This window comes from Nothobranchius furzeri, chromosome 9, assembly GCF_043380555.1.
Source record: "Nothobranchius furzeri strain GRZ-AD chromosome 9, NfurGRZ-RIMD1, whole genome shotgun sequence".
In the NCBI taxonomy this organism is placed as follows: domain Eukaryota; kingdom Metazoa; phylum Chordata; class Actinopteri; order Cyprinodontiformes; family Nothobranchiidae; genus Nothobranchius; species Nothobranchius furzeri.
In genome coordinates this window covers 36068477-36086012 of record NC_091749.1, presented here as the reverse complement: position 1 = coordinate 36086012, position 17536 = coordinate 36068477, and the positions used below count along the sequence as shown (strand labels likewise).

At 40.5% G+C, this 17536-nt stretch overlaps 2 protein-coding genes across 4 annotated transcripts in view; one reads left to right on the top strand and one right to left on the bottom strand.

The window, feature by feature from the left end:
- Positions 1-17536, bottom strand: part of gpc6a (glypican 6a) — a 290648-nt gene that overhangs the window by 217490 nt on the left and 55622 nt on the right. For both annotated transcript variants that reach the window (XM_054731829.2, XM_054731830.2), the window contains exon 2: positions 9624-9782. In XM_054731829.2, the coding sequence (XP_054587804.2) occupies positions 9624-9782 (159 nt within the window). The remainder of the gene's footprint in view (positions 1-9623; positions 9783-17536) is intronic.
- Positions 1-17536, top strand: part of LOC129153071 (craniofacial development protein 2) — a 113878-nt gene that overhangs the window by 73127 nt on the left and 23215 nt on the right. The window lies entirely within an intron of this gene.

The window sequence follows — 17536 nt, the reverse complement described above, 5'->3', positions numbered from 1 at the left end:
TGCCTTCTGTAATTTTGTACATAACATGTCTGTGTAACACAAACAATTTGTGGCTTTCAGTTCTAAAAACAGACACTAGGGGATACAAAAGCAAGACAAAACTGCCTAAGATCTGAAGATTTTCTCCAATGATGTTTTGTTCAAGAAAAAAATATTATATAGTGATAAATTGCACTTTAAAAGAGATGTTAATTATTTTTTATTTAACCCAAACTAGGGTAGCCGTTGAAATTGTATCTAACTTAAAATTTAAACCCCAGGGTATTATATAACAAAATATTTATTTTGTTATCACAATTTTCAAAAAGGTTTATTTCCTTGCAGAAAATCAAGTCAAATCAATCAAATTAAATATGGACGTTGGCCCTGTTCTGGTAAAAGAAACCCCAAATTAAAAGTCATGAACAAGTAAAATAAACATTGATTTCAAATAACGTATAACTTAATAAGGCAGTTTAGAATAACCTAACACATTTTTGAACATATCCAGTGTATATCACAATATTTTACAATATAGTACATTTTTATATAAAAACAGATTACTGTAGAATATTTTTGAAAGTTATTGAACAATAGATTTCCAATAAATTATAGATTATTAGAACATTTTAGAATATTATATATTTGCGGATCTTCCTCTGTGTCATCTTCCTCCTCCTCATCACTGGCTGGCAAAGAAGCTGTCCCCCTCTGTTTTTCATATTATTACTTTTACCATCAATATGAAAATTATGTTGAAACAAATGGATCTTACCTAAAAATACACATAATTTATTTTACTTGTTCAGAGCGTATTTTCAAATATGGTAGCTCCAACTTTCTTGCTATGATTTCACCAACTACATGCAGTTAGTATTTACAACACATCGTTATTTAGCACAACTAATCAACCTCATGATGTGACAGTTTCATAAACCTGCCATTGCTAGTTTTAGAGACTCGACTGTAAACACAAGAGGAGACAGAGCTGTGGAGTTCTACAGACACACTGATGTTTGAACGGTGCCATGGCGTCAACTGTGACTAACTTGATCTCTGATGATTGGTTGGGTGAATTCCCGTGATTTTAAGAGTCTGAGAAAAGGCACGCCAAAATCATTTATGATGTGAGTGGAAGTGTCTACTATAGACACGCTAGCCCCATAAAAGAGCGTCCTGGCAATTAAAACCTTCTTAACAAGCTTATTTTCCATTGAAATATGTGACTTTATCCAGCTGTACTGAGGTTTGAGCATGGAGGATAGAAAACAACCACAGAGCTGACTGCAATGCAACAAATGAATCTGCAGAGCTGCTAATTACAACGTGACATCATTTATCAACATTTGATAACTTCTTCTACAAGACTTCACCTCATGAAAGTTTGACGAGTGGATGTGAACAAATGCATTTTGGTTCTGTGGATTAAGGTCAGAATTTGACCCATGGACATGAAGTAATCCATCTTTAATCTGAATGAACTGAACCCTGAACTAGTTTTTATTTGAAGCGTGAAAAACTGGCTAAGATCCAGTGTGATCCTGACTGCAAAAGCTACATACTGATTAAAATTTTTCATTTCTGAGATCAACAACAGCAGAGACACTTCCCTAATGTGTAGCTTGCATGTCACCAGTGGAATGAAAGTGAAAATTCATAAAAATAAGACTTTTTTTGTTCTACAGAAACAAAAATGCATAGGGGACGAGTCAAGAAGCTTCCATTACAACAATAACAGACACTAAACACCAGTAACAGTGAGGACAATGGAACTTTGCTGCAACGTTGAGGTGGCATCTAGGAGCCTTAGGTCGTTTATAAGTGGTCAGACCACGGTGGCAATGTGACCCAATCGTGTCCTTTTACAAAAGATCACGCAATGGTGGTATAAAGGGGGTATGAGGGTGGTCTCTGCCCTGCCGCAGACTTCCTTTTATCTTCGACATTTATTGCGTTCATATCGTTGTTTTGACAAATTGCTCCTAAAGCTGTCTGTCTTCCACATTCTCTGTGAACTGTCTGTTGATCAGAGCTTCAGCTCTAACGGAGAGAAGCTCCTGGAGCTCTGCATCGCTCCAGTTGATCCCTCCGCTGATTCTGTTAACAAAAGCAAAACTTAAGGTTCGTGTTTACTTTCATTTTTAATATAGTTGCCGACCGGAGTTTGGCAATAACTCCCCATGTGATCATGACACCTCCGTCTGTATGCATTCACAAGTCCGTCATTGTGGCAATATTACAACCAAGAATGGCGGCACAAATGCCACAAAACTCCTGCATCACCATGCCGCCACGATGTGTTTCAAAAGACACCGTGGCGCCAGTATTACACTGATTTGGCGGCATGGTGAGTCTTCTGAAAATGGCTACTGAGACAAAAAATAAAAAATAAACACAATATAATTTTAACCAGTTTTTACTTGAATTCTGTAATCATTTGCATATCAATTTGAAGCAGGTGTCTCCAGTGCAGTCAGAGACTCTTTGAACAGGAACATCCTGTTATTTGTGTTGTGTTAAACCACTTACAGGTGTAATGTGAGGTGAATGGTGCAGGTGCAAAGGTTTGTAACACAATGTTTACGTGTGTTTGAGGTTCGACTTGTCACTCATCAGTTAGTGGATTAGGTATATTCTGACTTACTGGCTTTCATTTGAATTTTGTGTTTACCAGAAAGGAAATTATTTAAAAATATATTTAATATAACAATCCTAAAGTGTACTGCCTGTGGATGGGTCAAGCATGAATCTTTTGAACCGTGCCAGATGCCTCACTTAAGAGACAATAAGACATTTATCTGTCCTTTCAGTAATGATCAGCATAAATTGTGTTGTGAATATAAAACTGTTTGAGGCAAAGGGTTTTAAAAATGCTTTCCATTTTGGTTGTATTTGTTTGTTTACCTTTACAATTTAGTTTTGTGCTAGTTGATAAAGAAAACATGGGTGCCATGTAGGTTTTTTGGGACAGAAACTCTGAGAAATGCTAGAAAGTCACTTTTTGCTTCATTTTGTTTTTGTAGGAGCCTAAACTCACAGCTGCAGCCCCTGGGAGTTTTGTCACCTAACACGGTCAGTGCCTGGTGAAAAAAATGTGTGAAAAAACCACATTCCACTTAAAAGGATTCAACAAAAAAATGGACCAAAATACAATATAATTATGTCAATTAATGAATAATTATGTCAATTAATGAATACCATCAATACCTACGTTAACATAGGCACAGGTAATCAGAATGACAACTCTATCAGTTAGAACTTCTTCATGTAAACATGTCATTTGGAATATTCTGATCCGATACGGCCCGAACAGAATTAAATTTTATTCCGACTGAGAGAGGTGGTTTTGTCCGATCAACATTCCGATTGACGTCCATGTACACACTCATTCAGATTGTTGGAATGAAATAATGCCCACTGCAAATGTGTGCAACTTCAGTGTGACGTCTTTAAAGATTAAGATTAAACTCCCATAGTTGTCACACACACTGTTGTGGTGGAAATTGTCCTCTGTATGTGACCCATCCTGTGGGGAGCAGTGAGCTGCAGACACAGCCGCGTCCAGGAACTATTTGGTGGTTTAACCCCCAAATCCAACCCCTTAAACCTGAGTGTCAAGCAGGGATGTATTGGTTCCCATTTTTTATAAAGTCTTTGGTAAGACTGGAACGGGATTTGAACCCCGATCCCCCAGCCCCAGGGCGGACACTCTACCACTAGGCCACTTAGCTTTCCACCTTGGCAGATGCTGACGACAAGTCAAAAACATGGCGGGTGGTAAACAGAAGTGTGTGTGTGTGTGTGTGGGGGGGGGGGGGGCGTAAGTCAAAGGACAAAGCAAGAGAATAAGAAAATAAAATGGGAGGGGAAAGACATGTGTTTATATATATTTTCCAGGAAAGACAACTCTACGCATGCTCAACCTTTTTAATCTGATTGAATGCTCGGTGCATGTGTACTCACGGCATGATCAGATCATTTCAGTTAGTGTCCATGTAAACAGAGCTTTATGATTTCCCATCAATCAAGATTTGAATCGGATAGAGGAAATTTGGCACATGTAAACGTAGTTATAGTGTTTTTTGTATTTTACCACCTTCTTTTACCGCCTTCAGTCAAGGCGTGTGAGTTCAATTAGGAACGATGTGCACCATCACCTCACCGTTTTTGTACAAAATCCACTCCTTTGTCTCTCCACTGATGCCAAAAACATAATTTTCCATAAGCAATGCCTAAAAGTTACAACGCTCAATAAACTCAGAAACAAAACTTAAGAAACAGCACAAAAAGAAACAAAATATTCCATCTTGTTTAGTCTCTAATGACCTTACTGAGCGTGAAGCATCTTTTATCATTAATCATCTGCTGCAATTAATCATGAACAGATGTGCTGTAAACTTTCACACTTTCAATTTCTCTTATTTTTCCCCCAGATTTCTTCATCACAGAAACTCACATTTCTAGACTTTTATTCGGGATTCTGTTCCTTCAGAGAATAAACCGATTGGGTGTGTAATTAGGCAGAGATGAAAAAAAAGGCACACTCAATATTAATTGTGCATTTCTTTTCCTGAACAGTGCATTAGTTAGACTAGAATTTGATGGGACTCTAGGTCCCTTTGGTTGAGCTCAAGGCATGCTAAAAGTTAAGAGAACTCGACCAGACGATTGGACATGCAGAACGCTGACGCCTTAATGCTGGCGAGCAACAGTCATTTATGGCTTCAGGATTTCTCAATAATGCATCAAAACCCACAAGCCTTCAGGGGCAGCGATTGGTAATCAAAAGTTTAGTTAAGGTTTTCATAATAGGGGCCTATAAATAACCGGGGACAGGAATGAGGGCGTGTAAAATGTATATGGGATGATTCAAAACCCACGAGCTTGAAGCAAGAAGAAGGGCTGTGATGTTAGTAGGTGAGGTCATTCGGCCATGCGGTGAGAGTAAATTTGCACGTATATTTCAAGTACAGATCTTTACACAAATCTCTCTGGTTAAACCTATAAACCTAATTATTTTTCACAAATTAAAGCTCAGTCGTTTTTATGCTGCCGCCATAGGTTCCTTTAGTTTTAGAGCATAACATCCATCCCCAAGAAAAGTCTTCTTCCAAGTTACATCTTCATCGTCTTTATGTCGAAGAGAAATACTTCCATCCAGTTTAATTTACATACATATTAAAATGCTTTGTATATGCGAACAAGGCTGAATTACAATCTCTCATTAATTCAACGTTTATTCCAGTTTATCCTTGTTCAGCACAAACAGAACAATGTTCACACATACATTCAATTTAAAGTCACCAATTCACCAATTCACCGGTTCTGAGGAAGGCGAAAACCTGGCCGGCAGGAGCCACCTCTGCTCTTCAAGACTGTTTTGAGTGCACTGACTGGAACATGTTTAGGGAGGCTGCAACTTACGGCGACTCTACTGACTTGGAGGAGTACACGTCATCGGTGTCGAGCTACATCAGCAAATGCATCGATGACGTCACTGTCTCCAAGACCATCATCTCACGACCCAACCAGAAACCGTGGACTACTGCGGAAGTGCGCACACTTTTGAGAACCAGAGACTCTGCCTTCAAAGCGGGAGATAAGGTGGCGCTTAGCAGAGCTAGAAATGAACTATCTCGGGCCATTAGAGAGGCGAAGCGCGCACACGCCCAGAGGATCCACAAGCACTTCATGGGCAGCGGCGACGCACGGCGAATGTGGCAGGGCCTACAAGCCATCACCAACTACAGGACGACAACACCTGCCTGTGATGGTGACAGCTCCCTCCCTGATGCGCTGAACAACTTCTACGCTCGGTTCGACAGGCAGAACGACGTGGCAGCAAGGAAGTCAATCCCTCCTCCGGACGACCAGGTGTTGTGTCTCACTACAGCAGAGGTGAGGAAAACTCTACGCAGAGTCAATCCACGTAAAGCTGCTGGTCCAGACAACATCCCGGGCAGAGTGCTAAAGGAATGTGCTGAACAGCTGGCGGATGTTCTCACCGACATCTTCAACATCTCTCTGAGCAGTGCCATTGTTCCCACATGCTTTAAGGCCGCCACCATCGTCCCAGTGCCCAAGAAATCTTCTGTGTCCTGTCTCAACGACTACCGTCCTGTTGCACTTACACCCACCATCATGAAGTGCTTCGAGCGGCTAGTCATGACACACATCAAGACCCTGTTGCCCCCCTCACTGGACCCACTGCAATTTGCATACCGCCATAACCGCTCAACAGATGACGCCATTTCCACTGCACTCCATCTTGCCCTCACACACCTGGACAAGAAGGACACACATGTTCGAATGCTGTACATAGATTTCAGCTCAGCATTCAACACGATCATCCCCCAGCAACTGATCGGAAAACTGAGCATGTTGGGCCTGAACACCTCCCTCTGCAACTGGATCCTGGACTTTCTGACTGGAAGGCCTCAGTCAGTACGGATCGGGAACTGCACCTCCAGCACCACCACACTAAGCACGGGGGCCCCACAAGGCTGTGTGCTCAGTCCTCTGCTGTTCACACTGCTGACTCATGACTGTGTAGCAACACACAGTTCAAATTACATCATTAAGTTCGCTGATGACACAACCTTGGTGGGTCTCATCAGCAAGAACGACGAGTCAGCATACAGAGATGAAGTGCAGAGGTTAACAAACTGGTGTAAGGTCAACAACCTGTCTCTGAATGTTGACAAGACAAAAGAGATGGTTGTTGACTTCAGGAGGATACGGAGTGACCACTCACCACTGAGCATCAACGGCTCCTCTGTGGAGATCGTCAACAACATCAAATTCCTGGGAGTTCACCTGGACAAAGACCTCACCTGGTCCCTCAACACCAGCTTCCTGTACAAGAAATCCCAACAGCGTCTCTTCTTTCTGAGAAGACTGAGAAAGGCCCAGCTTCCACCAACGATGCTAACCACCTTCTACAGAGGAACTATTGAGAGCATCCTGAGCTGCTGTATCACTGCCTGGTTTGGGAACTGTGCAATCTCTGACCGCAAAACCCTACAGCGGATAGTGAAAACAGCAGAGAAGATCATAGGAGTCTCCCTCCCCTCAATCAAGGACATCTACACCACACGCTGCATCCGCAAAGCCACCAGCATTGTGGCTGACTGGTCACACCCCTCTCACACACTCTTCACACTCCTGCCATCTGGAAGAAGGTACCGAAGCATTCGAGCACTCACATCCAGACTGTGCAACAGCTTCTTCCCACAGGCCATTCGTCTCCTCAACGAAAAGGGACTGGACTGATAAACGCATGCATGCACACACACTCACACACACACACGCACGCACACAAACACGCGAACACACTCATGTTCTGTCCTCAATTAGATAGTTTATTTTTCTTATATTTTTTTTCATGTTGTAAATTTATGTTGTATGTAGCACCTTGGTCCTGGAGGAACGTTGTTTCGCCTCACTGTATACAAACCGTATATGGCTGAAGTGACAATAAAGTTGATTGATTGATTGATTGATTGAAATAAGCTCTATTGATTTGTTTAGTGGTTTTCTTGAAAGCAAACTTGAAATCCTAGAAACTGACCACAGAACTGCCAGCACAGGTGAAGAATCAACTCTGTAGCAACAGATTTCATTAAAGAATCGCAAATAAATAAACTCCATTTAAACATTTGGCTTTTGTTTCAGGAGAATAATTAACCACAAAAGAAAAATGTACTCTTTTTATCTACAGCTTAGTAAAAATGAAAAAAATACCATTTATGCAATCATCTGCATTCCGTCTATGTATGGTGACGCGTTGGTGTTACAAGGCTCTTTACTCACTTTAAGCTCTCTTACAAATAAAAGAGGAATCTCTAATGATTTTTATCTGTAGACTCATTAGTGACAATAATGACTTAAGTCATATTCAGAAAGGAAACCATCAGAATTCTAATTTGAACATCAAAAACTTAATCTTAGCAAACTGAAAATCCCCAGCAGTTGTGTGTTCAAACTCAGCTCACACCCTTCAGCCATCCTAATAAAACTCTTATATGCAACACCGTGTGACCTTGGTAAGAAAAAACATTCACGGTAACTCATGTCACATGTCTGATGTGAAGGTTTTTGCACTCCAGACAGTAGAAGCTCTAGAAGAACTAAAGTCACAAACATTGCTAAGTGATATCAGTCCATTCACAAATGAAATGAAAGCTTTAAATTTTAGATTTAAAAAAAGAAAAGTCAAGATTGTACTAGAGAATCTGTGAGAGGATGCTTTTTCAGCAAGTTTGGGTGGACTTGGCCTTAAAGAGGTATTTCACTTATACTGTTAATACATTTGCAGTGGTCTCTAGGAGGCATGGATGCCTTGCAAGTCATACTCTGGGGAAAACACAGCTCAGATGAGCCTGTTCCAGCTAGAAGAGAGAAAGTAGCTTCAGACGAGTGATATTTGGACATCTCGCCGAGGATTGGCTAACCGCAATGTGACACTGCCATTGAATTTGTTTGCTCTGCAACGTTGATGTTTTATCTCCACAAATAACACAAGTCTGGAGGAGTTCTGCTGTGTCATGTGTTTGCTAATGCTAACAGTTAGCTTCTACTATTCAAGATGTTCTCTGCTGTTTCCTGGACGTTGAACCAACAGTAGTCTTCCCCGTCGCGAGTCACGGTGGGTGAGTCCACGAATGTTAAAAAGATCTGTCAGAATTTTCTAATCCTGGTGTTTCACTGTTTGTTTTCTATCAGATGCTAATGCAGGAGATAGGTGTAGGAGACTATTGTCATGTTAACGTTAAAGTTCCAATAGTTATCACCATACACTGGTGAAATTACATCTCCACATTTGACCCAACCCCGTGGGGAGCGATGAGCTGAAGCGGCGACTGTGCTCCAGAACCATTTGGTGGTTTAAGTTAAGGTTTATGTCCAGGCGTGCATCACAGTGACCAATTCTAATCAGAAGTAATAGGTAAAAGTTGTCAGTGAAGGACCGCTGAAGATGAATGTATTATTTCATCTTTAGGATATTCAGGACAATAAATTGCTACAGAAGAAGGGTCCATGCCTCAGCTGGCGAGGACTGTTGTGATGACCAAAGATGGACCTGGTTGTTATTAATGATCTTTCCCTTTTAAGAATAGACTCTGATTTTACTTGATCAGCATTTACTTTTCTGCTCTCAGTCTGCTTCAGTTTTCTGGGCTCTGTGTGCTTAGTCTGCATGGTAATGCCCTGTGATTACCGCTAGCCCCACTCTAAGCCTCATCTATCTGCCTGCCCGCCTGTTAATCTGCCTGCCTGCCCCGCTTATTCTCCCACAATCTCCTGGCCTGGACTACAGATAGGCTCAGGTTACACTGCCTGGTATCCTGCTCATATACTCCGACAGGTCACAGCCACCCACTCCAATCCACTTACCAGCCACTGACCATTGATTTTATTTTTTTGCTCCATCCTGCATCCATCTAAACTCAGCGGCTCTAGAATATTTTATTAAACCTAATGAGTTTCATGCTTTGTACTTTCACTGATATTCTTTAAAGGGGTCAAATATGACACAAGTATTGAATAATGTTTGTCTGACACAAAGGAACAGAGGTGTTACACCTACTAATAATTATCTATTGTGAAGTCGTTTTTGTTGAGACATAAAAGTCTGAACTTACCATCAAACTTTTTATGCCCGGTGATGAACGTCGTTCTCATAATGTGGCTTTTCTCTTTGACCAAATCCTCAAACTCCACTTTGCTCTGCTGGTTGAGTTTGTCCTCCATCTCAGATGTGCAGCAGGTGTATCCCTGAGGACAGACACGAAGGTGCTCACCTGGACGAGACAAACACAGAACAGTGTTTTAACACTCAGTACTGGTGCAGGATTGGGATCTTTTTCTTTTCTTTTTTTTAAAGCACTGAGCTAAGTGTCTGATCAAAAATCTGTGATCTTTGGGGAACCACGAACAGCTGGCGGCTCTGACATGGGAGGTTTCGGCCGAAACACGTCAGTCAAAGGTAAAGAAACATCTAATTACTTCACTGTGTTAAAGAAAAAAGAAGATAACACAGAAAAGACAAATGGAGATGAGAAAAGGTGAAATTATGAAGAAACTTCCTAGAGATTCCAAAAGTTATTAGTATGAAAATACTTGAATTTTATCAGATTTTCAGAAGCTGTAAAATGAAGGGAAAAGACTTCATTTTAAAGCTTAAATGTTTTACATTACAAAGACTTAAACTCAGATATTCTCTGACATTTTTAAGTCAGGACCGACTTAAAGCTACGATGGCAAATCTGCAAACCAAACTAGATTATAAAATCTTTTCACACCTCTTAACAAATTTCTAAGATAGTAAAGCTACAAAAATATTGTTAAAAGTACAAAAATGTAATATTGAAGTGGTTCTCTCACTTCTGCATAAAAACCTCAGCCAATAACACGTCCCAGTCCAAAAGCTACTATTGGACTGTTCAGTTGTCAGTCTCACTGAACCACCGCTCTTCCACTTTCACTTGGGTCTTCCACTCATTACGCATAACGCGTGGATCACACCAGACGCGGAAGCGCGACGATGCGCCGCGGAACGAAGAGAGCTTCTATTCGGCGCTCTTGTTGGATGTTCAGTCACATTAGCTGCAAAGTGCCATGAAGGCTCGTGCCTTGCAGTGGTCGTTTTGCCGTGTGCTTTAATTTTTTTGTGAGCCATGAGTGAGCCACGTCAATCGTGGCAGGAAGTCAAATCAAACCAAAACAGAAGAGGCAAGCTAGTAAATTTACCAAAAAAAAGAAATGTTTCTAAATAAAACACCATGATTGATAAATGTGATCATTTTTGTGTATCTAAACAGACTAGAGAGATGAAAATTAGCAAAGACACACACACACACACACACACACACACTCCTGTGGAGAAATATATAGCGTTTCCATAATTTTAAATGCAGTTTTTACAGCAAAAGATGGATTTATTAAATGTGAATACAAACAAATACATTTAATTCAAAGGTAAATATACAATAGCGTTGTACACTACCACAAACACTAGTTATTTACTTCACCATTTAGAACGGGACTGGTCTACAAAGCAGCAGCAGGATCAGCACAAATTCTGATATCAACAAATCGGGCAAACACACACACACACACACACAAGAAAATCGTGACTGGTGTTTAGCACCATCTTGCTTACTGCGGCAATGTGCGTTCCCATATCAGGGAGGCATGGCCAGGGGATAGTAGCTAACAGTTCTGTGTTTGAGTGGTACTTTGCAGTTTTGCTTGCTTTGAGCACCCCCAGATTCCGTTTAGTAGAACCAAAAGCAAAACATATCTCCTTGCTGTGTTTTTGTCTTTTTAACATCTTAATCTAACAGCTGAAATGTCTCCCCAGCCTTTATATGAGTCTACAAGAGTTGTTCATCACTAAATAAAACAAATCAGCTGTGTTCATGATCTAAAACATGCAGCAAACGTAATGGGAGAAGCAGCTCAATTGTACACAGGTGGAGGCTTGCCAGGCTGAAGTTGCAAGTGTGATATTCTGGCCACAGGGGTTGGTGGCGGTCTGAGTGACTTCTCATTAATCATTATTAAAGGGTAATTTTAGCACATAATGACTCAAGAAAAATATGTTAAAATGTGAAAAGGTGGCATATACTATGTGCCTTTATGCTTGTTTCGCAGATTTGCCGTTGCTGCTTTAAACTTCAGAATTTCACATAATTTATTTTGGATTTCCGTCTCCCCTCGAAGGAATATTATTTACTTTTGTTTATTTTGTTTCATCTCCAGTTGCTTTAATATGTAATTGTTGTTTCCCCGTGTCACAGTCTAAGCAAACAATGAAACTGAATGAATAGAAATGTGAAAACATAAAAGTGAAACAATGAAAGACTTATTTGGAAGTGGTCAGGTCACATTTGGAACTAAGGAGTAACACATTTGTCTCTAGGAAGCAGAAGGACAGGACATGGCACAGTTCCAGCAACAACTTCAGCCACACAACATAAATAATGGCTGCATTAATTGATTTGTATCCACTCAGAGCCAGAACAACTACCTATAAATTAATGAATGCTATTTTATGGTGTGACAACAACAGCTTTTTCAGCCATCTACCTGACACCTGACAGTGTTCCTGTGAAGACATAGTTCTGCCCCCTCTACTTAGCTCTTCCTTCAATCCTTGTCACCCCTGATATTAAATATTTGGCTTTTAGCTACCAAAATGTTGGCCATGTTTGCCAGATTGTTGCAAATGGTGTTTGTTTGGTGTTGAGTGAGTTGTGCAGTGGATTTATCTGCGGTGATCAGCTCGGATGAGACTGGTTAGAGCCAAAATAACTGATTCCAACTGCTTGTTTTAAGGGATTCTTAAAATATTTTCTTCTATTCAAAGTCTTCTGAGATGAATAAAGTGAAATGGAACAAAACCCGAATTAGCAACGCTAAAAGAGAAAAACCGGAACCAAAAACTTCTAATAGTAACATTAAATAAAAAATAAATAGTTGTTGCATCTTTAAACTAGAAAAGTCAGTTTTTTTGACCATTTCTTCACTCAGAATTTAAGGGAAATAACTCGGAGAGGTACTGTTAAACACAAAATTACAGCTTTGCATTGTCCCTCTTTGTGTAGTCCAAAGTCTAATGCTGCCACACTTGAAAGTCACAATAAAACACTCGTTTGTGCTTATATATTAGAGTACAAACCTGAACCTAGAAAAGACCATGAGATCGCTGTAGCGATTATGCTGAAAATTTACATCACACTTCGTAAAGTTTTGGAAGAACAATCGGAAAGAAACCTCGCACAAATGAAACCGCTCTCATTATGACTTCTCACTCAGTTGTGTGTGTGTGTGTGTGTGTGTGTGTGTGTGTGTGTGTGTGTGTGTGTGTGTGTGTGTGTGTGTGTGTGTGTGTGTGTGTGTGTGTGGCGTGTTGAATGTGCAAAACTCTTGAAAAACATAAAGGAGAAAGATTCTGAACATTTCAACATTTTTCAGCTCTGAAATGACAAAAACAGGCTCAACATGTTATTACTGTAGCACTAGCTCGAGGTAGCAGCATCAAAGGGTGGTATTCAGGGCGTTTGGCATGTGTGGGTAAAAGGAAAATCTAGATTTGACACAGATTAGCCACTATATTCCAACAAAACAACCACACACACACACACACACACACACAGAGGGGGTGGGGGGGGGGTTCTTATCTGAATGCTGAGCCTTTCTTAAAGGAGTAGTAACAGGTTGTATGGAGACCTTGCTGATATACAGATGCTACCAGTTTTACTAAATCTGTAAATCTATAACATTATTAGTAAAATTTAAGACCAAATAAGTAAGTAACAAAAAGATTTGGAAATTAGAAACACACACATAACCATTCATGTCAGTGCTTCATGATTTAAAAATGCTTTTCTCTTTATGGTGTCAGTTTGATGTGAATAATAATAAGTTAGAAGCTTAAATATTAGAAATGTGGATTACTCATTTATTTATTACATTTGAAGTGGTCTCTAGGAATCAGTGCCTTGTAAGTCTTACTCTGGGAAAACAAAGCTCCAGTGCACCAGTTTCAGTGAGCCAGATCAGAGTTGAGCTTCAGATGACAGGATTTGGAGTTCTATTTCCTGATATTTGGACACCTTGCCTCTGATTGGCTAACAGCAACATGACTCTACCACTGACTCTCTTTGCTTTGCAACGTTGATGTTTTATCTCTACTAATACAAGCATGGAGGAGCTAGCTGCTAATGCTAACTGTTAGCTTCTACTAGCCGAGACATTTTCTGCGGTTTCCTGGATGCTAAACCAACAGCAGCCTTCCCCACCATTAGTAAAGATGGGTGAGTCCAAGAATGTTATATAAAAGTATGACGTAGATCTGTCAGGCTTTTCAAATCCTAGAGTTTCACCGTCTGATTTCTATCTGAAGCTAATGCAGGAGATACGTGAAGGAGGCTGTTTTCATATTTAGCCAACATGAAAAACTCAGAAATTATCATGAAAAATGGTTCTCCAGTGTTCCACACCTTTAAATTTTGTTTGTGTACAGATAAATCTAGGAATATCTACACTCTGACACTTTAGGTTCGGTTTTATCATTAGCCTGGTCTAGACTAACATTAAAAATCCACTTTAGTTTACAGCTGATCTATGAACATCCTGAGGAGCACAGGTTATTTAGATTTCTTTAAAGATACTGTATGAACACCTAAAATGAAAACAGGTAATAACAATGAATAAAGTAACTCTATTAACATGTTAAACGTTGACTACCCGTGGTCAGAAGATATACTTTCACTTGACTTGAAGTTGCTCCTAAATGAGGCACATGTGGAGGTTTTTTTGGAAAATCTCTAACCAATTCACAGATATGTATAAATATAGCAGTTCTATGTGAGTCACGATCTCAGCGTGTTGCACATCCTCTGCCACTGAGAACATCAGACATCATTAGAGATAAAAAAAAATATATAAAAATAAAGGGTATGGCCAGCAGCCACATGAAAGATTTGAGTTTTTCCACTTCCACCTATTAGCATTTGAGAAAAGGAGATGAAATAGATGTCGCTGCACCAGTGGGGAATTAGTGTAGAGGGCACTGAAATGTTGAGACTTTTTCTTCTATTTTTTTTTTATTGGGAATCCTTCCACAGAACTGGCAGGATGTCTGGTGTTTTGCATTCTTATACAGTAACTTACAGCTGAACAAGCTCTGTATGGATAATAAAACAAGAAAGCTGCAGGATCTACGTGATGGCACTCACAAATGTGCTTAATCCGTAATCAGTCCTGCGAGAGGCACCAAGCTGCAGTAATGAGGTGCACCATCAACAGTTCAACATAAATAAATTTCTCCAGAGTAATGCGTAAGCCCTCAGGCCAAACTCTCTAAAACATAAAATAAGCTGATATGCACCAGTTTGGTCATTCCTTCAGGCTTTTTTGTAGCTCTCTCTAATTGTCATGGCCACGCTGTTAATGCAACTTTCTTCAGTTCTCACACACGATTGTCAAGACGTGAAGCATCTCTAATCTCTTTTCCAAACTGCGATCACTTTGACACGTGCCTGCGAAGGAAAACAGCTCTGGAAAAAGTACTGATTAGAAATTAAGTGAAGCTCTTCATCTTCTGTTTTCAGGTTTAAGGTAACTGTCCCTTTGTGTCCCTACAAACAGGATCTGTGGTGCAATGTGCTACATGACAAAAACTTTACAACACATGCATGGTTTCCCTGTAAAGGTAATCAAATTGGTATTACCAGTTAGACATTGCCCTGTGATGGACTGGTGACCTGTCCAGGGTGTTCCCCACCGCTTAAGCCTGGTTAACACAGTAGGATAATTGTTAAAAGTCCCTTGTTTGTGTTGCATTGATCACACTACATTCCCAATGGTGCACCACTACATTTCCCACGATGCACCTCAGCATATAATATGGCATCCTGAGAGTGCCCAGCTGTTTTGTTGATTGAGCAGTTGAGAGGAGTTGAGACGTTTGTATTTCCTGGGTGTATACCTCCTTTGTGCTTACTTATTATGTGGGAAGCTGAGCTGAATGTATGTGCATGTATAAACATAGATTAATGTCCTCTATTGTTGTTTGTTGTTATTTGTGGACTACTTAGTCTTTATAGTACAGATTTACAGAACCCAATGCCATAATGGGGCCTACAGTGTATTGAGGGTGTGTTTGCTTTGCTATTTATCCTAGTCGCTTGACTGGATTTAATCTATTAGTGGTGTGTCTCCAATCTTTGAACTGTTGGCCAGTTGAGCCTGCTAAGGTTAGCTGATATTTATCAGTCTTGGTTTGTCGCTTGATAGTGTCATCTGGTGGACGTATTATGATGGTGTAGATTATGGTACTAGAGTTGCAAAATCATTGTATAGTTGTAGATCACATATGTCAGAGTCACCCGCGGAGCATTTTTATGTGGCCCGCGAGATAAATATCAAAAATATATTAAAACTGGCCCGCTGGCCGATTTTACCGCAAAGACTACAACTCCCATGATGCTTTGCGGCTCCAGCACGGAGCAGATGCACCCCCTCCTTTGTGTTTTTCCAGCCCGAGGCAGTCAGAGGTAGCTGGGTGTCTGCAGCTCCGCTGTCTCGGACAAACTACACTCCTCACTCAGCGCCGAGTTCACTCAGCTGTTTTCTGACGTTGAAGCCCAGAAACGGAGATTCTAGCCGCTCAGTAATGTGTTCACGACTTAAAGAGAAAGTTTTCAAACTAACTTCCAGACAGAGCTGATATAACTCCAGCGAGCAGCGACACGCTCAAACCAGCACGACTCTGTCGTTGTTTCCTTCCCGACACACAACAATGTGGTCAAGCTGCTCAGACATGTTCATCAGAACAAACCTATGTGAGCACCTGTTGTCATATAATGTTGTCATTATTATGATGAAGATGAACAAAACAACAGGAGTCTCCTCAGCTCAGATCAACCCCATGATGCAGGTATCTGGCTGGAACAGGTGAGCATCACAGTAAACCAGTGGATCAAACTGAGCTTTAAATATTTTGGTTTTCTGCTCTTTTTCTGCTCCAAAACATGAAAGTTAGCAGGTGAGATGTTGCATTTTCATTTAAGATAAAATTATATTTTTATTTTGTTGTTGGCCCGTGAGAAAATATTTAACCTACAGTAAACAGGAAGTGGAAAGGCTGCAGATAGATGAATAGAATAGAAAATCCCTTTATTGTTCCTCAGTGGGGAAAGCTAGACGTCACAGCAGCGACGACACTTATTACAGGAGAAAAAAAGGAGAATAAAAAATAAGAAAAATGAATAATCAAGAAAACATAAATCCTGAATAGATTTAAAAAATGCTGATTATACCACAAGTAATGAATACCACTGATGCCTTTTATTTAAAACTGACTTGCTCGTGTGTAATTTGGTTATTCCACATTCAGTGTTAATGCAGAAATAAGTTTGTTTCCAAATTTAAACGTTCAAAATTGCATATATGTTGATAAAGAAAACGTGCAAATTTGCCGTCACTTTTTCAAAAAATATTAAGTTTGGCCCTCGACTCCGTCCCAGAGTTTCATTTCGGCCCCTTGTGAGTTTGAGTTTGACACCCCTGTTGTAGATTGACCGTCATGTATTGCTGTCTGTTGATCCCTCTCCCCTTTATTTGTATTTTCTAGATAACCACATCTCATCACATCACATCCCAAGTATACACACACACACACACACACACACACACACACACACACACACACACACACACACACACACATCTCTGAGGACATCTGTACACACTGGAACAGAATGCTAATAAACAGCTTGAACTGTTTCAATGCAGTTGACTGTTCCTTCTGACCGAGGAAGACTCAGTTGAAGCAAATCGGAAATCAGTGCAGTAAATTCTACAAGTGGTCCTTCCAGACAGATTTGCATTGGCTGGGTCATCGAGATGGCAACTCCTCAGGAGAAAAGTGCATCGCATAGCCCCCATCCGCAACGGGAGAGGAGACCTCCAGGATATCTGGTGGACTATGAGCACAACCTACCAGACCCATCTAGACCGACTAAGACTCCAAGCAGCCCGAGCA